At 37.0% G+C, this 21,977-nt stretch overlaps 1 protein-coding gene across 13 annotated transcripts in view; it reads left to right on the top strand.

Annotated features, from left to right (window-relative positions):
- LOC129806461 (chromodomain-helicase-DNA-binding protein 7) overlaps positions 1–21,977 on the top strand; it is a 74,449-nt gene that overhangs the window by 8,349 nt on the left and 44,123 nt on the right. For 12 of the 13 annotated variants that reach the window (XM_055855072.1, XM_055855074.1, XM_055855071.1 and 9 more), the window contains exons 2-4: positions 8,894–9,503; positions 9,583–10,156; positions 13,941–21,247. In XM_055855072.1, the coding sequence (XP_055711047.1) occupies positions 9,810–10,156; positions 13,941–21,247 (7,654 nt within the window). In that variant the 5' untranslated portion in view covers positions 8,894–9,503; positions 9,583–9,809. The remainder of the gene's footprint in view (positions 1–8,893; positions 9,504–9,582; positions 10,157–13,940; positions 21,248–21,977) is intronic. The other variant, XM_055855064.1, reaches the window with a different exon arrangement.

Raw genomic sequence — 21,977 nt, 5'->3', positions numbered from 1 at the left:
TGAGACCTCTGAGACAAAAATCGTCTTGCATACACTGAGAAAAAAAAGAGGGTGCGATTAACTTTTTTTCCTCGTAACTTCAACACTTTTTAGGTGCAAAAATATACCAATACTTTTTAATGTTAATTTTACACCCTTTTAAGTGTAAAATTAACATGAAAAAGGATAACTTTAACCCCTAATACACCTAAAAGCATAATATTTAAACCGATTTCGGATCAATAATGCAGGGTAAAATTAACATTTCCGGAATGTTATTTTAACTTTTTCTGATTTCTCTCATCAGTGTAGTATAATAATAATAGTAAATTGCATGGAAAATGCATAGGAAAGCTTGTGGAATTTTCCATGGAATCCGCTGGCGTTTCACATTAGATTTTCCATACAAATCTTCCATGGACTTCCACTAGAAAATGATGCCACAAACATTCTAACGATAAAACGAAGAAACAAACGTGTGGAATTTTCTTAGAAAACTGTATGGAAAAGTGGTGGAATTTTCCATGGAATTATTCCTTGGATTTTCATCAGGAAATAAGCAGGAATTTTTGTGCAAAAAAGGGGGCGTGTTGCGGTAAAATCGATAGGAAAATTTCAGGAATATTCCATGGAAAATTCCAGTGGAATTCGCGGACGTTTAACGTTTAACTTTCCGTACAAACCTTCCATGCACTTCCATTAGAAAGTGACGTTGGATTTCCATTGTACACTGTTGGCAATAATCATAGCTCCACTTTTTCATACTGGAAAAACTTTGAAAAATTTTTTTTTTTGAAAAAAATAAAAAAAAATCATTTGAAGGTATTTTGCCATTTGAATTGAATAAATTGCCATTTGAATTTCATACCATTAGAACTGTGAGTACTGTAATAGAACCTTTATCAAAATGGCGATTTTCGAGTGGCAATAATTATTGCTTCACTCAATAAATTTGACTCCAGGGTATTTATTTTCAATCAGTGAAGGTAAATATCTTTTAGTAATTTAATTAATAACTTTATTAAGCTAATTAGAATCATTTTTATAAAGTTTTTCATGAATTTTGCTGAAATCTTGTAAGGAAAATGTGTTATGAACACAAATAAGGGATTAATTAAGGTCTTGAAATGGATGGAAATTAACAACCAACAAATTTACATAAAAATGACAAGATCCTATCACCCTTCATCCGAATTTGTCCATATAGCCAACATATATGCATTTTAAACCACTCTCAGGGCTAAAAACCTTCTTTTGTTAGAGGCAAAAGTGTACAAATTTCCGTGTTACAGTCGAAATAAACAAGTTTTATATCGAAATTTGATGTAAAACAATGCTGACTGCTCAGTCTCATCATGTCCTGTTGATTCTGCCCCAAAACAGAATTCCAAGTGAGTAAGGTGGTCTTCAAAATACTGAAATAAAAAATTATCAAAAAGAAGCTTATTGCAGTTTGATGAACAGAAGGTGTTTTACCTAATTTAAGTGGTACAATTTTTTTTAATTAAAAAATTGATAGGTCTTGTCTTAACTTGTTTTCTGTCTGAAAAAATAATTTTAAATTACTTAAATTACGTAAAACCCCTTTCTATTCAGCAAACTGCAATAAGCTTCTTTTTGATAATTTTTTATTTGAGTATTTTGAAGACCACCTTACTCACTTAGACAAACGTCTGGCGGCGCTGCGGTTGCAAAAAAAATCTCTGAAATGCGACAAAATATTTTCATCTCTATTTTATCCTTATTAGCAGGTCGTGTCCCTTCTTGTAATATGTACTTTTGCATTCCTTATTAACCAAAATAGTGTTGTACAAAAGGGTTTTTCTCAAACTTATCCTGAATTTTGGGACAGTTCAAAAGAATATGACTCTTCTAACTCAAAATTTCATCCCAATGTTTTTGTTGTAATATCGACAATTATTCACAATTAACCCAAATAACTGTATTCAAATAAATTATTAAAAGGATTCTCTTGTAAAAATGACTTAACTCTAAGGAATTAAACAATTTTCACATTAAAAACCTCTTATTTTCTCAACGTGCATTTTCGCACCACCAAATTCACTTCGGCTTTTATTTTAGCACAGGCCTGAAATAGAGCACAATGTAAAACTGAGTGGATTTACCTGAGTCTCCCCTACACTCAAAATACCCTTTTGCTTCTCGCTACCTCTTCTGTTTCCAATTTTTTATTTATTTTTTATATGGAAATAGAATCGAATACCTCTAAAATTAATTTTGTCATTTTTCTCTTTTCCCAAGAATTGGTATAAGAAATGTAAAAAAAAGAAAATCATGAGTTTTTTTCCTCTTTATTCATTATTTAATTGTACTTCGGCGTTTACTTACGCGTCAATGTGTCTATGTATGTGTTGTATACGTGTAAACCTATGAAAAGAAATATAATTAAGAAGCCAAGAGCATTAAAAAGAGAATGAACGTGAAAATGTTTTATCCAACAAAATGTTTGATGGTTGTGAGTATTGGTCTTTAATATGGCGAAGAATGGTGTGTTGTTGTACCATTTTCGACGCGAAATCAATCATTTAGTACATGATGGTGTCTCCTCTCTTTTTGGTGCTCTTGGAGTTGGAGCACCTGAAAATATCTATGCTGCCGTGTTGGAGCGCGCCGCGGCATCACAGAGACAATGACAATTTTACTGTGAGTGCAAAAATCATACAAATTTCTCGTGGAGATTTTGAGTAGAGTTGTGTATGGTATGTGTACATAGGTTGTGTGAAGGAGGTGTCCTGGACCCTTCTTATCACTATGGTGATGCCCAGGGAATAGTGCAAAATTCTATGTTGTTGGAAAATTAATGTTTTTTGATGAAAAGGGATGAGAGCATAATTTGACTTGGGAGAAAATGCATACACAGCGCATTTATATTTTGTGTGACGAGGAAGAGAGTAGTACATTTTGTATATTGAATTGCGAATTAATGATGATGACGATTGTACGCCGTCGCGGTTTTGGCATATCTACATATATATCTATATAATATATTTCTCCTCTATCTAAAGAAGCTAAATATTTCTTTTTGTATTGGTTAGAGAGTCAGGGGAGTGTATGTAATTGTGTACAAGAATGCAAATTGTATTAGGTACTTTTATAGAGAGCCAACACAGCATTGAGTGTGAAAGTTTAAAAAGATTATTTATTAGAGTAGTTATTAGCAATAAAAATTATTTTTATACTCAATTTTTTTTGTACTGTAGGGTAGGTGTGCCAAATTCCGGCCAGCTTGCAATTTCGGCCACCTTTTTTGTTCCTCGAATTTCCATGAATTTTTAGTTTTTACATACTCTAGAGATTATAGAATGCAAAAGAATAACAAAAAATGTAGGTTCGACAAACGAGATGACGCGAAAAAGGCATTGGAAGAATTCCTGAAGGGCAAGGAACTATGGGAATGAAGGTGGCCGAAATAGGGCACCAAAGCTATGTCTACATTTTTATTCATTTTAAAATGTATTAAGACCGATTTTAAAGTAAATAAAGACGATATACTGTCTACAAGGTTCTAAGAAACACTCCTTAAGTAGAAGGAATAAAAAAATCAATTTCTATTAAAGATATTACATTTCAAACTTGAGACTTTGGCGCTTGCATGCAACTATGCCGAAATTTGGCACACTTACCATATAAATTTTTATATGGTGCAAAGAAAGACATTAAAGAGGTCTCATAATATCATTTCCGTATAAATGCAAGGGGTTGTGTTGTTTTTTTTTGGAGACTTTGCCTGTCAAAATTTGACATATGTCACTGCATTTTAAATAATTTTTGGAGACATTATCATTCATCAAATGATTAAAGCTTGTTTTTTTCTATTTGAGAAGATGGTACTATAATGGTCAATTTTCAATATGAGAGAATATAAATGTAAGGGGAGGGTGAAAGAGATAGAAGATACACGTAGAGCGTTTAAAATAAAGGCGAATTGAAGTGTAAGAAATGGCGATCAAAGAGAGAGAGACAGAAGGAAAAAATTCTTTCCAAACTTGAGTGTTGTCAGAGCCTCATTACAATGCATGATGGCGACAAATTATATCTATATATATATATATATATATATATTTGTTGCTGTGCGCTATATATATAACAGAGAAAAAAAAATATCATGGAAATGTAATGAACAAATATGTGTATTTGTAGGAGAAGCAAAATGAGAGAGTGAAGTAAAGAAAAAAAGGTCGAAGTGAGACAAAATCGAATTATATTTTTACCCAAATGGTTAATCTATTGTGTTGTGAGAGAGTCTCTTCTGTACACGATGATATACATACATATATATACATTATTAGTTGAAAAAGTTATGTGTGGAAAGGAAAAACCTCAACTAAAGTGTCTTAAATGCTCCCATGTTGCTTTTTTTTATTATAACTCGTAATTCTTTTTCTGCATGCGCATTCTCACCAATATCGTGTTTAAAATTTTCAATATACACTAATACTCTATAATACCAATATCTCTCTCACTTTATCTTTGATATAAATATAAAATATATTTTGGAAATTGTTGCGTAACTATTTTGAGAGTACAACACTGAATCTGTGTTAATTAAAATTTGTGAAATAGGGCTACAAATTAGGAAGCAAAAAAAAACTTTCCTTCTTTGCAGAGTGTCGTAAAGGAGCGGTCAATGACACGTTAGATTTTGCCACCTTAAAACGTTAATATTACGTATTTATATTAAAATGATTAGTATCATTAAAATCAGCATATTAAAATATCCGCGAGGGTATTACTTTACTGGAAAGTCTTTTTATTTATTATTTTTAAAATGAAAACAGTATAGCTTCCTTATCCTACAGATATGGGTATTTTGATAACCACGCCGGCCGGCTGGTTGTTCATAATAGGGGAGAGTAGGGGCTCTTCAGTCACTTCAAATTTTCCATGCATTTTGACTGCTTTATTTTTTCACATCCATATTTTACATACTTAGGGAAAGTGTACGAAATTTGGGCCAGCTTGCAATTCCGGCCACATTTTTTGTTACTCAAATTTCAATGAATTTTTAGTTTTTGCATACTCTAGAGATTATACAATAAAAAAGAAAGAATGTCGCTTCGACAAACGAGATAATGTGAAAAAGACATTAGAAAAATTCCCGAAAGGCAAAGAACTATGAGAACGAAGGTGGCCGAAATAGGCCACCAAAGCTATGTCTACATTTTTATTCATTTTAAAATGTATTAATAATGATTTTTGGAGAAAATAAAGACGATAAACTGTCTGCAAGGTTCCAAGCAACATTCCTTAAGAAGAAGTAATAAATAATTTAATTTGTATTAAAAATACTACATTTCAAACTTGAGACTTTGGAGCTTGCATGCAACTATGCCGAAATTTGGCACACGTACCCTACCAGTTTGTTACTCTGAAAAAATTTCTTGTCAAATTAACAAGAAAAGTTTGTTTTTCTATATAAAACGTAGGAAAATAGTTTGTCACAATGGCAAACCAACATCCTTTGACAAAATTTGAACAACATCATTTTGTCCGTTTAACAAGATATTTTTTCAGAGTGCTCAAATATTGCCTAATGATAGCAATATTAAAATTTGAATTTTTAAATGAAAGCCCATAGTCAGAACTTTCGTAAAAAAATCTAGAGAATGTAGGGGAAGGTTTTGCAGGTTCGTAACGTCGCGGCTTTTTTATTTTAATTTTTTCCAAGTTACTAAATTAATATCATTCATGGTCTGGTCATATATTCTAATAATTAATCCCACATCTCTGATTTCCTGACAAATTTGGAAGCCTAGGTTTTTTTCCGGTATCCAAAAGGCAAAAATAAAAAATGGGCCTAAAATCGTAATTTTGATGTTTAATATTTTACACATTTTAATTGAGATTTTTTACAATCTCAGCTTTTGTGGTCCTAGGTTAAATCCGACCTTGTTTAATCGGGTCCGAATTTTGGATTTAAACGTTTTGACACTTATAGATCACAAATATCAAATGCGCTAAAAATCGATTTTCGTGGACGTCATGTCCCGGCCGTCCGTCCGTCATATAACCACTTCTCGAGAGAGAACGAAAAGAGATATTGACAATCGGTTTTCGGCAAAGATTAAATGTCGATGAACGGCTAGAAAGAAGTAGGTGATGTCAGATGCAACCCCAACTCCTCCTTCCGCCATTGTGGAACGAACAAAATCGAATTTTCACGCATTCCGAGTGGTACGCATTTCGAGGTCACCTGTAAAGAATCTCAGCTACCATAAGCGTATCTGGGCTTTTTTTTGCAATCTTAATACAGAGAAATTGAAAAAGTTTTATCTGTAATTCTACAATGATTCAACTAGATCTTATGTGTCATCTGCTTTTACCACATTAAGTACTATGAAAGTTTTATGCACTTACTGTTTTCCATTAGAGGAACCAATAATTTCAATTTAGGAATGTAATAATTTCATTTCTAATTTTAAAATCTGAAGGCAAAATTCGTTATTAAATTACTCCCTCCGTTCCGAAATAAGTCGTACGTTTGAGAAAAATTTTTGTTCCGAAATAAGTCATACGTTTGGGAAAAATTGGGATTAAGGGAAAGTTTGTTGGTAAATGTTTTGTGTATCAACAAATATCTCTTGTAAAGAACTATTGTTAATGTTTAGTACTAAAATTGGGGTCCAGTTTTGATGGTATGTTGAGGAACGAATGTCTTAAAAATGTCTTTTTTTGGCGTTGTATTTTCAATCTAAAATAGGTGCAGAAAGGTGAGAGATAGAGACTTGGGACCTTCGGGGGACCCCCCCATAAGTTGACCCTGGGACCATTAATATGTCCTTTATTTTGCCCCCACTCCTCCCCTTCCCCTCCAAAATCATATTTTTTGGGATTGCTCGAAAAACACGTTGTGCGATTTTTTGTTTAATTCTGGATATATTTTAGAGAAACGGTCCCAGGGTCAACTTATGAGGGGTCCGCTGAAGGTTCCAAGTCCTTATCTCTCACCATTTTGCATCCAGATATTCGAACACGTAAAAAAGGATGTTCTTTTCATTGCTCATTCTGCAAAATTTGAGATATAAAAAATGTGATATAGGTAATAACTGTTGATTTCTACTTGTGCATACTAAAAATTTAGAACAAATTCTAATCTGTAATGTTAATTACAGTCCATCTTGTAGTAATTAACTATCTACCGGAGCTATTTGAAAAAAACGCGAAAAATGGACAACTTCAACACATCGATTCCTCAACTTACCATCGTCGTAGTATCCCCATATTATCCCTGAACATGGAGGACATTTCATACACAAGATATTTGCAAATAACAAAAACATTCTCTAAAACAATTCCTTAATCCCTAATTTTTCGCCAAACGTACGACTTATTTCGGAACGGAGGGAGTAAAATTTAAGGGTTTTAAGACTTCACTATTTGTTTTATTAAACCAGGGGCCTCTCGACACTTCATTTTTGCAAACGTTTTTGCATAGACGCATTGAAGACTATTGGAAAGTTTTTTTTCTTAAAGAGAATTGACTTATCAGTCTGATATATTTCGAAATCGTGCACTAAAAGCTATCTAAAAATACAAATTTCATAATGTTCGCCAAAATTATACAAGAACTACGAGCAAATTTGTTTAAGTCGCGGTGCAATAGATGCAAAATTTTTACAAGGAAAAGTGAAAAATAGCTTCACTTTTTATTATGCTTGATAGGCCCCTGATTAAACTTAATACACTACCGGCTTTCTTATTTGGATGATTTTTTTAAATTTTTTTTTTAACTTCTTGAAAGTAAATATTAAATACAAAATTTATTTTTATTTATATATTTATTATCATGTTTCTGTTTACCATTTAGTTAGTTTTTAGTTTTAGTTTTGGTTTATTTCGAATGCAGCACTAGAGATTTCCTTTATTTTCGGATATGTTTTAGAGCGAAGGCAGCCAAAATCCCGAAAGGGTCAAAATCTCAATAATCCCGATTGGATATTGGCGTTCGGGATTTTGGCTTTGGGAATTTTGACCGGGACCCCTTTTAGAGGTAACCTGGGCGAATTTATATCGTCTATACAGACATATGACCGGAAAAACCGCCATTTTGAATTATTTAAGATCTTTAGAGGGCTAAGTTTTTAATCGATTTGGTTGAATTTGGAATTTTTGGAAAGATATCGAAATTTCGAACACGGCTGAGTCAGTCCTCATCGGTAATGAATCGGTTAAGTACCGATATTTGAATAATTTTTTCGGAAATTATTCTTTTACTTGACCTTAAGTTAGTTCCTGAGCTGGAGGTCAAACAGTAAGAGATATCGACTCCTGGTCTTCGGTGACTCTCCCCCCATAAGTGGACATTATCTTTAAGATACAAAATATATTTTGATAATAAATTATATACAAGAAACAGCCCAACCTTCCGTTCGGACGCATGCTTCGCACAATTTTTTTTTTTTTTTCAAAGTGTTATAAATGAATTTGGCCCATTATAATATATTTTAATATCTAGTCCAATGCCTCAAATTTTCAGAAAAGAGCTATGAGTGAAAACCATAAGGAACATATAGAAAAAATTGAATTGTCCGAATCTTGAGTCGTCCGAAAGTAGCGCGCTTTCCCCTATATTAATCAACTAAAATCAAACAATCGTCAAATACATCTATATTATCACGTAATATTAAATACATAATAGACATAATATTATAATATTAATGTCTCAATAAAGTGACAGATTTTTTTTGATCAACAACATTTCAGAAGTGCGATATCTAGGGGGAAATCCTGTACGTTTTATGTGGATATATTCAAAATCATAAGCGTATAGCTTTTCCCCTTTGGTGTTGTGCAATCAATCAACTGTGAGTAGTTTTATTAGTTCATTTGATTTCTTCATTTTTTCAGTAAAAATTTTAGTGAATTAATAGAGATTTTCTCTGTGTTCTTGCAGAGATTCCCCGCGAAAAAAAAGATGGAACTCTTCAGCATCCACCATTGTGGCTTGGAAAATGAAGAAAGTATCACACTACAAAACATCACAGTCAACAGTCCATCAGCTGACTGTTGAATTTTATCACTTTTTTGAGAACTATGTTGATAACAACAATATTAGGAGGAAAAGAGAGAGAAGGAGAGAGAATAGTAGAGGTAATCTGTCAAACACAATGTTGTGCAAAACATTGAGACAGCAGTATCGTCAGACAATTGATGAAAGTGAATGAATAGTATTAAATTTTTAAAGTTGAGACTCATTTCTTGAGAGAGACCACACGATAATGAGAACTTAAAAAAATAAACAAATAGAAAGAAAAATAAAAACTTACAATGTGGCTTGAATAAAAACCACAGGTGAAAAAAAGAAGAAACAGGAGATAAAACGTTGATAAAATAAAAAAAAAATATATTAATTTAAATTGTAAAGTTCTAAATAATAGAAAAAGAAGAAAAACTAGGATTCTAAGGAACACATTAGAGGGAGAAGGAGATAAAACAACTCATAATTTTGAACATTGTGAATAACTTTACTTGGATAACGCTTAAGGATTTTTTTGTTAATACAAGTGAGAAAAATTCTTTTTTTTTATTGGAAATTTTCCACGGAATTTGCCTTGAATTATTGGAATAAATTTTTTCTTTCAGATTTTTTTATAGTGGAAAGTATTTGAAGAGAGAAAAAAATAAACGAGAATGAGTAGGAATTAAGTAGACGAAGAGAGAAGCACAAATGCTATTCTCGAAGTAGAAAAACAAAAAGGACGAAATAGAAAAGAATTAATGAAGGGCATCAAATTTAGATACATTTAAAGTCAAAACAAAACAAAAAAAGAAAAGAAAGAAACGTATAGTGAAAAAAAAACTCATTTCTAATGGATGGAAATGCGCAAAATATGTTTCACGGAAATCATCAGGGAGATGCCTATTATCGATATGATACATCTGCACCACGTCCAATGGGGCCACCGGGTGCATATGCTCGGCACAGGGCCCCACATCCACTGCAGCAGCAGCAACAGCCCCAATATCCGTCTTATCAACCACCAACCGATAGCATGTACACCATGGGTGATCAACATGCTGGAATGGGTGGTATGGCTGATATTAGTTCGGCATGGGGTGCTCCCGGACAGGCTGGCCCATATGGGACACCAACAATGGGCTATGGACATCCACAGACGCCACAGCAACAACAGAGACAACCACAACCGCAACCCAGGTGAGAAATTCAATCAATATATATATACTTTCAATATTCTCAATCAGCGACAAAATTTCCAAATTAATCCGACTCGTTTACGCTAAAATGAAAGAAAAGAAATGAAGAAAAAAGAAACAATGGAAAGTCCCATGGCAGTAAATTTATTTAGCAATAACTTGACCGATTAAATTTGATTAAAAATATGAAGTTATGAATAAAATTAACTCACTTTCCACAAAAGAAAAAAAAACGGAAGACTTTAGTCTTTTCATCTGGACAAGAGTTTGCGATAACGCAGAGTAATTATCCTTCGCTACACTGCAAAAACTAGTTGAAATTTTCATAGTTAAATTCCCAAAAAATACAATGATTAGATTACAGTGGGAGCGATTCCTTACAGGAACCGCTACTGGGTCCATTATGCATCCCCAATTAAATTAGACCCTTTTGAGGGCAAGATGGTTCAAGTCAGTCGGGTTTTCGGATAAATTCTATTAAACAGGGCTGCTTTAGGATAAGTGTGCCAAATTCCGGCCAGTTTGCAATTCCGGCCAGTTTGCAATTCCGGCCAGCTTGCAATTCCGGACACATTTTTTGTTCCTCAAATTTCCATGAACTTTTAGATTTTACGTACTCTAGAGATTATACAATGCAAAAAAAATAAAAAAATATCGTTCCGTCGAACAAGATGATCTGAAAAAGGCATTGAAAGAATCCCGGAAAGGCAAGGAACTGTAAGAATGAAGGTGGCCGGAATAAGCCACCAAAGTTATGTCTACATTTTATTTATTTTAAAATGTATTAAGAATGATTTTAGAGAAATTAAAGACGATAAATTGTCTACAAGGTTTCAAGCAACGCTCCTTATAAAAAAGTAACAAAAATATTCAATTTGTATTAAAAATATTACATTTCAAACTTGAGAGTCTGGCGTTTTCATGCAACTATGACGAAATTTAGCACACTTACCCTAATCTTGATGGATCTTCATGAGACAGCACAGCTTTACCCATCAGCGCTCGTCTATGTTAGATAAGCTTCTCTTAAATACAATGATAAATCGTAGTAATTTTTATTGTGAGACAAATAACTATGATTATCGTGGCAAAGGGGCTATTTTTCAACAGGAAATTGAATATTACAACGATTATCCACTTGTAAATTTTAACCCCTTTTTGTTGGCACCCAATTTCAATAGATAAATCGTTGTAGAATGAACGTGCTGCCACTATTATACAAGATAATCGTAGTAATTTTTTTCTGGGAAATAACATATTATGATTTATTGTATGTAATGAAAGTAACACGATTATCGTAGTGATATTCCAACAATTAACTTTGCAAAAAGGTTAAGTTGCAACAGAAAGTTGAATAATGCAACGATTATCAACTAGAAAAATGTTATACGGTTTTATTGTGTTGACTAATTTCATTCGATAATCGTGGTAAAAGGTAAATGGTCAAATTCGGTCCCGGAATCGCCACGAATGGGACACACACTAACCCTATACCGAATTTCATCAAAATCGCTTTAGCAGTTCTTGCGTAATTCGTTGTCAAAACAGCGATTTATCGGAAGGATAAAGGCCTTCTTACAAGGATTCCCAGTGTGTATGGTCCTGGGCTCCGGTAATTTTTTAATCTTATTTCAGTACCTACAAAATAAGCCTACTTTCGTTTGTGGCGATTCCGGGACGAGCGCACATATAGTAGTTTTAACCATTCTCCTTCAATGGAAGTATTACTAGGATAATCACGTAAGTCCCTTTACAAAAGATAGCCGTAGTAATCTTCTACTGGGGAATTATTATGATCATGTGTAAAAGCATTAGTACGATTATTAAAATTGAATATTGCACCTATTATCAAGCAAAGTTTAACACTTTTTTATCGTGTCAACTAATTTCAACCAGAAGGAAATAGTAAAACTTAGTGGAAATATTACTAAGATAATCGTTGTAATTTTTCACTGTGAAACAAATCACTATGTGCAATGAAAAATTAAAGTAACACGATTCTTGTAGTAATATTTCCAAAGGTCTTAGCAAAAATATATAGAAAAATAATATTACAACGATTATCAACCGAATTTAAACGGAAATACTACTACGATATTCTTCTTTTCCTGTTACACAAGATAATCGTAGTAATTTTCTACTGGGGAAAAAATACTAGTATTATCGTATGCAATGAAAGTATACGATTATCTTAGTAATATTTTCAACGATTAACGCAGCAGAGTGTCACTTTTATCCGAAATTTTAATATTACAACGATTATCAACTACAATCAACTAGAATCAACTAATGTTAATTTCAACCGATTCTAAAATTTAACGTAACATTCAATGGTAATGTTACTATAATAATTGTGTTACTAGGATTACAAACGATCATTGTAGTAATTTTCTACTTTAAGACAATTGAAACTACAGTTATCATGTATAATAGAAGTAACACGATTATCATAGTAATACTTCCAATAATTATTGAAACAATAATATATGTCAATTAGAAAATTTTAAGTCTTTTTTATTACGTTAATTAATTGCAATCGATAATCGTAGTAATTTTTTTTGACATATTTCTACGATAGACATGTTATTCCTATTACGTACGATAATCATAGTGAATTGAAAAAAAAAACACGACGATTATAATGTGAAATAACAAACATTCGTAGTAATATTTCCAAATATTGTCGTAGAGAAAAGACGGAAAAGACCATTTTTTTTTTCAGTTTAATGTAGAATATTACAACGATTATCAACCAGAAAATATAAATCATTTTATTGTGTTAATTAATTTCAAGCGATAGTCGCTGTAAAAATAAAAAGTTTAACAGACTGAAATGCTATTACTATAAATATGTCGTTTACCCATTACACACGATAATCGTAGTTTTTTTTGGATAATACTTTTTGGCAATATACGACTATGACTTATGATAATAATGGTTTTCTCTTCCATAAGACGATCCAGAATTTATAGTTTCAATGGTATAATGCGGTCCTCGCAAAAATTATAATATAAAAGCGAAAAAATGCTTTTTTTTGCAGAATATCGCATATAAAATCGCAGCAATACGTTTTATTTTGAAAAAGTTTTATAGAAAAATCTATTTTTGGTATTTTAGATTTTTGTGTAATGCATATTTTACCTTTGAAAATCTTTAAAATCAAAATTATCGGATAATAAATGAATTTAGGTTAAAATGAGGTATTATTAATATTAATCGTATCGAGATATTTATGTTAAAATGTAATCATATTATGTTATATTGTTGTTCCCGTGTTGGAAGAATCTGCGAAGTCCATTGTAGTGTTGGGCGAAGGCGGTGCATTATATTACGTTATTGTTGCATGGGAAAATTGTCTAAATCAGACATCCAGATCTTTGCACCGGGCAGGACTCGAACTCACAACACTGTGAGCCGAGCCGGGAAATTTATCCGCCCAAGAGCAAACCGTCTTGCCTATTGCGCCACTGATTCCCCGTAAAATGAAAATGAAATAATTTAAAATGAGGTAATTTGGAACCATTTAGGACATTTGAGATTTTCTCATTGTTTCAGATGAGCAAAGAGAAAACAAATACTGCGAAATAGAAGAAATTCTCAAATGTCCCAAATTGTAGATGATTCCAAATTATCTCATTTTACATTACAGTGACTCAGCCAGAAAAATTTACATGGGCCTATTCCTTTTCAGTGAAAATTGTTTTGTTGTAAACGAGAATTACACATTTAGGTTGAGAGCATCAGTGAGATGGTGCTTGAATGATTTCTATTTGCTTTGTTGCAGCTATAGACAGCACATGACAGGATATCCTCAGGATCCTCAGAAAATGCAGTTTTCCACTCAGCAATCCATGATGGCTGGAATGATGCCACAGCAGGCCTATGGGGCAATTGGCCAGCCCCAGCAGGCTCAGCCACAGCAAAGAGTTCCTCAGCACTATACACAAACTGGAGGTCATCCGATGTATCCGGGTGCACCACAACCTCAACCATCTGCTGCCCAGGCCTATGCTGGCTACAGTGCAGGCCTGCAGCATCAGAGTAGTCGATCGTCGCATGTTGCGTATGGACATACGCAACTCGATCAAGCAGCAGCCTATGGGCAGCATCTGCAGAGTACAGCTGCTGCAGGGCATCATCTGGGTACGGGTCCACAGCAGCAGCAGGCCCAACAACTGCCACCGGGTCATCCGAGTCAACAGACGCAGAATCACTTGGGTCAACCGTCGCAGGGACACTTGACGTCACAGCAGATGCATCCTAGCCAACATGTTCAGCCCCATCCAATTGGTACGCAATCTCACACCCAACCCCATCCCCAACACAGTGGACTGTCGAGTTTGCCGAGTGTGGCAAGTTTGCATGCACCACAGCAGAGTCAACAGCAGACGCCGACTGTGGCACAACCGACTAATCAACCACAGCAACCGAGTCAGCAGCAACATATGGCACCACAGCCGCATCCCGGAATGGTGCATGGGCAGCAAACGCATCCGGGAATGCTGCATCCGGTTGCCGGTGCCAATCAACATCAACCGACACAGCCACAACAACCAGGAATTCCTCCACATAGCCACAGCGGAGCCCATGCCCATCAAATGGGTGGGCACAGTTTGAATGCTTACGGAGTCGTGCCGCCGCCGCAGCAGCAACAGCAAGCTCAGACTCATTCAGCTGCTTCGCAACAGCCGTCGTACTTGACGGCGGCCAAACAACAGGCACAACCACCACAACATAGCAGCGGAAGTCCGCAGTACAGAACGCCATTTCCGCAGCTGTCACCGCAAATGTCACCAAGACCCCCGCAGATATCACCGCATCCGCAGATGTCACCGCGTCCTGTGATGTCACCGGCGAAGCCACAACCGCCGAATTCGTCATCAGCTCTGTCACCACATCCCCATATATCGGGCGTACCGAGTCCTAGGCCGGGTCAGCAGCAGAGTATGCCACAGGCGAAAAATGCCAGCCCCGCTGGACCCGTTAGTACGCTTCAGGCACTCGAACAGATGGTGATGCCACCGACATCGGGACCACTGCCACCTAGTTCTGTTGCCATGGAATACCCACCGACATCGTATCGGGCACAACAGCATCAACAGATGCCGTCGAATCCACTATCGCCAATGGGTCCGCGGATGCCAATGTCACCGCAGCAGCCGCAGCAACAATGGCCGCCGATGCATAGACCAGGCAGTGGAAGCCATATGCAACAGCAGCAGCAGCAACAGCAGCAGCAGGCACAACATCTCTATCCACAGCAAACGCTACCGCCCATTGGGCATGTGACGTCACCACAACAACAACAACCGCAGCATCCACAGTTGCTGAGTGATCTGTCATCGAGCTTAACACCGGTATCGCAGTCTCTACCGCCAATTCCGCATCCAACGGCAACACCACTACAACAGACGCACTATCAACAAATGCCACATCAACAGGCACCACATCCACAACATCCACCGCCAACGTCTCAACATCAATCCCTTTCGCAGCAACAGCAATCTCAGCCACAGCAACAGCAGCAGCAGTCGCATCAACCACCGTCGCAACCGCTACTACAGCAAGATCAATCACCACAGCAACCACCTACAACAACCCCCTTGAACGTTGATGAGCACTTAGTGGTGGATAAATCCCATCAACAGACTGAAGATTTGTTGCTACAGCAGAAGCAACATCAATCCCAACAACCAACACATGTATCCCAAACAACAACAACAACCCAGGTTTCCCAAATCAAAATCCCTGATGTCATGAGCTCATCTCAGAATTCCAATTCGTCAACAGACATTTCAGGACTAATTGATCCATTTTCGGGTGTCCTCGAGCCCATGCAACACGTATCGGCTGTTCCGGTGTTGTCAGAATCAACAATGGACCACACAGTACCACAACATGACCATCAGAGACAAGATGACAATACTCAAGATAGCAATCATCAAGAATTGTCACAGAATCAAGATACAAATTCATCGGTAAATGATTCAAGTATTTCAGCGGCTGCTAATGTGTTGTCGCAAGTTGATGAAGTCAACACTGAATTGAGTCGTGAGAGTGCAACATGTCATTCAGATGATGCTGCCAATAAGGATATGGCAGATGTTGAGGATTCAACAAAGCAAGAATCAATTTTATCACCCTCCAATTCAATACAGCGTCATTCGGAAGATAGTTCAACGCAGGAGGGACAAACGGTACGAGAATCTCAGTCACAACAACCACATGATTCACATAGTGACAATTCACAAACGGGATTGTTGTCGTCCGTTACAGCAGCACTAGCTGAGGGTAGTGATACCAATGTGACAACTGATAGTGTTGCTGTGATGCAGACAGATACGAATCCAATGCATCAACAGAAAACCACAACACAGCAACTGCCACAGTTGACGCAACTTTCGGGACAAACAACACCAGTTCCACCACAGACACTCCCTGTTCCACCTCAGCAGCCTCATTTGGCAGGGATGCCTGGGATGATGCCGGGAGTGATGCCTCAACAAGGTCAATTGGGGCATACCGGTATGCCACCACAGACACCAATGTACGATCATCAGATGATGATGGGACGTCCACAAGGGCCACCACCTGGTATGCAAATGGCTCCGGGGATGATACCTCATCATGGATTACCTCCGCAGCAATCACTAATGCCCGATGTTGGCCCCTATGGACCTGGTCCATTGATGCATCATCAGGAGAAAGCTGCCTTGCAGCAACAACTGCAGGAGCTCTACTGTATGCCACCATCTCCTGAGCAACAGGAGAAAATTATGCGTCTGCAGGAACGACTGAATATGCTGCAGCAACATGAGGCCAATGATCAGTGCAATGGTGGAGCACAGTGTATACTGCAGAGTTCAATGTACTCATCACCAATGATTGAGAGTCCACAGGTGTCAAGTACAACGGGACGTGGGCGTGCTCGTGGTATCAATAAACCACGCAAACCGAGACAGAAAAAATCGGAAAAGTTAGCAGCTCAGGCAGCTCTCAATACGTCCGAATCGAGTCCAGCTGATCCAAATATGTTGCCATCGGCCATATCCCAACAATTGCCCGTATCTGAAGATTGTGTAACACCAGGTGCAGGATTGGGTGATATGACATCTGGTATGACAGATATGAATGATTCCGAAGCAGATATATCTCAAGATAAAGCATTTGATGAATTAGATACACAAACCGATGACAAGGGTAAAAAGAAGAAGGCACGTAAGCCAAGAGAACCAAAACCACCAAAAGAGCCAAAATTGCCAAAGGAGCCTAAAGAACGCAAAAAGAGGGAACCGAAGGATCCGAATAAACCAAAGAAGAAGAGGGGTCGAAAGGGTGGTGGTGGTGCTGAACCGGGTGAAATTGATTTGGATTCAACTGTTGATAATTCCATGTCATTGGATACAACTAGTACGGATCATCAAGTTAAGTCATCAGTCGTACCGTCTGATGAGAATAATTCACTATCCAATCAAATTGCACAGAATCAAGATTCTTCTGATGCCAAGGAACCAAAACCGGTTCTGTCTGAAGAAGTTACGGATTTTGATGATATTCCTGTATCAAAGATCCCTATTAAGAGTCTCCTGGAGGAGGGAGCAGCCAAAAAGTTGGAAGATGAAAGTAATGAGAATTCAGATAGTTCAAAGCCAGCTGAAAATGACACACCGACACCTAAGAAAAGCAGTAGTAGGCGCAATAGAGGCTCAAGTGGTAATCGTCGTTACAACAGAAATGGCGGCAATAAGCGTTCAGGGAAGAGTGGAAAGAGAAAGGGTAATCGGATTGTTCCGGAATCTGATGGAGAAGGTGATGATATGATATCAACACCACCACCTTCACCACCGCCAGACTCCGAAGCAGCTGACAGTTCTAAGAGACGAAGTGCTCGAAATACTCAACGTAAGAAGTATGTAGATGATGTTATGCTGCGATTTTCCGATGATGAAGGTGCCATAACATCACCATCAACGAGTAGTGCTCGGAAGGAGAAGAAGGAGAAGGAAGTTAAGGAGGGTGGTGCCCCAGCAGCAACTGGTGAAACTGACAATGTAACAACAACTGAGACCCTTGAGAAGGGTGAAGTTGAGAAACCAGCTGAAGATTTCGGTGGAAAGCCTAATTATGTTTATGTGAATACAACTGATGAGGATTCAATGGTTGTTCAACATGTTTTGGCTGTGAGAATGGGTAAAAGAGAATTGAAACCTGATCCACCACCACCTCCTGTACCAATTGAACCAGAACCTGTGAAAAATGGCGAAGAAGAGAAAACTGGGGAGAGTACGGAGGAAAAGATGGAGACAGAAGGTGAAGAGAAGAAAATGGATGTTGATGCAAAGGAGGAAGAGGAGGAGAACAAACCCAAAATTGAAAGTGAGGCTATCGAGTCTGAGAAAGACAAGACTGCTGACGATGCATCCAAGATCGATGACGATAAACCCACCGAAAGTCCTGTAGAAATGGCTGAAGATGAAAAAGAAGCACCATCTAGTGAGAAGGAAGAACCAGAAAAGATGGAGGTGGATGAAGAGGAAAAAGAAGAAGAAGTGAGCAAAAAAGAATGTGCAGAAGAAGCAGACGAAGAAGGCGGAAAGGGAGGCACGGTTGAAGAACCCGAAGGATCAGTCAAAGTTGTGAACGATGCGAAGGAAGTGGAAGATGTTGAAATCAAAATGGAAGATGTGAAAGAAGAGAAAATCGATGTAAAGGAAGAGGAGAAGGTTGTGGTAGAGAAATCAGGTGAACCAGAAGGAAAATCAGAACCTGTCTATGTTGATGTTGAGGAGTATTTTGTGAAATACAGAAATTTCTCGTATTTGCACTGTGAATGGCGAACTGAAGAGGAATTGTACAAAGGTGATAGGAGGATTGCGTCGAAAATTAAGCGTTTCCATCAGAAGCAGTCGCAACAGATCAATATATTTGAGAATCTGGAGGAGGAACCCTTCAATCCGGATTTTGTGGAAATTGATCGAATTCTTGATGTGTCTGAGCATACAGATGCCAATACAGGGGAAAAGACCAAACACTATCTGATCAAGTGGAAGAGTTTGGCATATGAAGATTCAACGTGGGAATTGGAAGAGGATGCTGATCAATTGAAAATTGAACAGTATGAGCGATTTAGTAAGTTGCCGCCGAAGAATGAGTGGAAACCCAAGAGACGACCACATCCGGATATGTGGAAGAAACTGGAAAAGACTCCAGTATACAAGGGTGGTAATTCATTGAGACCCTATCAATTGGAAGGACTCAATTGGTTGAAATTCTCCTGGTACAATTCGCACAATTGTATTTTGGCTGATGAAATGGGTCTTGGGAAGACCATTCAGAGTTTGACGTTCATTCATTCGGTCTACGATTACGGAATTCGTGGTCCGTTTTTGGTTATTGCTCCGCTGTCAACAATTCCAAATTGGCAGCGAGAGTTTGAAGCGTGGACCGATATGAATGTTATTGTTTATCATGGATCAGTAACGAGTAAACAGATGATTCAAGAATATGAATTCTACTACAAGAATGACAGTGGAAAGATGAACAAAGACTTCACGAAGTTCAATGTTCTCATAACGACATTCGAAATGATTGTGACAGATTATGCGGATTTGAGGGTGTTCAATTGGCGTGTTTGCGTCATTGACGAAGCCCATAGACTGAAAAATCGAAATTGTAAGTTGCTAGAAGGACTTCGTCAACTCAATCTTGAACATCGTGTATTACTTTCGGGAACGCCACTTCAGAACAATGTCAGTGAATTGTTTTCACTGTTGAACTTCCTCGAACCGAGTCAGTTTGCCAGCAGTGATGAGTTTTTGAAGGAGTTTGGTAGCTTAAAGACTGAAGTTGAAGTGGAGAAGCTACAAGCTCTTCTGAAACCCATGATGCTGCGACGACTCAAAGATGACGTAGAGAAGTCACTAGCACCAAAGGAAGAGACAATTGTTGAAGTCGAACTGACGAATATCCAAAAGAAATACTACAGAGGTATTTTGGAGCAGAACTTTTCGTTTTTGACCAAAGGAACGACAACGGCAAATATTCCAAATCTCATGAATACCATGATGGAATTGAGAAAGTGCTGTATTCATCCGTACTTGCTGAACGGTGCAGAAGATCAGATTCAGTATGAGTACAAGACAACTCATGGGGAGGATAATGAAGCGTACTACAAGAACTTGATCTATTCATCCGGAAAGATGGTTCTCATTGATAAACTCCTGCCGAAGCTCAAAGCAAACGGTCATCGAGTTTTGATCTTCAGTCAAATGGTACGATGCTTGGATATCCTCGAGGACTATCTGATGTACAGAAAGTATCCGTTCGAAAGGATTGACGGACGCATTCGTGGTGATTTGCGTCAAGCGGCAATTGATCGTTTCTGCAAACCAGATTCCGATCGTTTTGTATTTCTGCTGTGTACAAAAGCCGGTGGCTTAGGTATCAATCTAACAGCTGCCGATACCGTAATTATCTACGACAGTGACTGGAATCCACAAAATGATCTCCAGGCTCAGGCAAGATGCCACAGAATTGGTCAACAGAAAATGGTAAAGATCTATCGGTTACTCTGCCGAAATACCTACGAACGTGAAATGTTTGACAAGGCATCACTGAAATTGGGCCTAGATAAGGCCATCCTTCAGAGTATGAATACGTCGCAGGGCAAAGATAGTAACAATAGACAGCTGTCAAAGAAAGAGATTGAAGATCTGTTGAAGAAGGGTGCCTATGGAGCTATCATGGAAGAAGATGCAGCAGATAAATTCTGCGAAGAAGATATCGATTCGATTCTCAAACGACGAACGCAAGTTATTACAATGGAACAGGAGAAAGGATCAACCTTCTCGAAGGCATCATTTGCAATGTCCGGCAATCGATCTGACATCAACATCGATGATCCGGACTTTTGGAAGAAATGGGCCAAGAAGGCTGACATTGATCCTGTTCAGGAACGCGACGAAAAGGAGGATCTCGTCATGACTGAACCTCGTAGAAGGACTCAAATCAAAAGATACGGACACGATGAGAGTGTCATGGAAATGTCAGAAGATTCGGGAACGGACACGGAAGAAGAAGGAGTTGGCGTTGGTAAGTAATTCAGTTTCTTTTGTTGAATTTTTGTTTCAGATTTTGTTTACTTCCCCTTTATTTTTTTAAAATCTTTTTGAATTTTGACTTCACGAAATTCTGATCTAAAAAGTGTGCCAGAGGCACTAATACTAAATTATATTTTTAATATTTTGGCTTATAGCTTTTAGATCAGTAAAATTTCATGAAATCAAAATTCACATCCCATTTTTCCCATACGTTTTGCATAATGTCTATTTAACTCGTTCGCAATCGAAATTGAATTAAAGGAAATTGAACTAAAATTGAATTGAACTAAATCTGAATTGAACTAAATTGAATTTGTTGTGATGTCCAAAAGAAGAAGAAGAAGAGTTCGATAGAGAGTGAAAAAAACATTATGCGAAAAGTTTCAGACAGAAAAATGAGGATGTGAATTTTGATTTAATGAAATTTTCCCAATCTAAAATTAATTAATTCAAAAAGGTGTCTGCCTGACATGAATTTAGATTTTGATTTAGAGTGAGTCAAAAGACTAAAAGAAATAGTTGAAACGTTGAAATGATTTTGTTACCAGAATAGTAGCACAAATCTAAATTTTTCTTTTGCGAGTTTTTCACGATGACAGAAATTTTTAAATTTTTTTTAAAATTAGATTTTTTTTAAAAATTTGATGACTCTGACATACCTCTTCAAAGAACTTAAATCGATTGAAATTTTATCTCTCACTTTTTCAAACTAAAATCAGATA

The sequence above is a fragment of the Phlebotomus papatasi genome, chromosome 3, assembly GCF_024763615.1.
Source record: "Phlebotomus papatasi isolate M1 chromosome 3, Ppap_2.1, whole genome shotgun sequence".
Taxonomy (NCBI): Eukaryota; Metazoa; Arthropoda; class Insecta; order Diptera; family Psychodidae; genus Phlebotomus; species Phlebotomus papatasi.
Note: the sequence above shows the minus strand (reverse complement) of the source record. Positions and strands in the feature narration are given on the sequence as shown.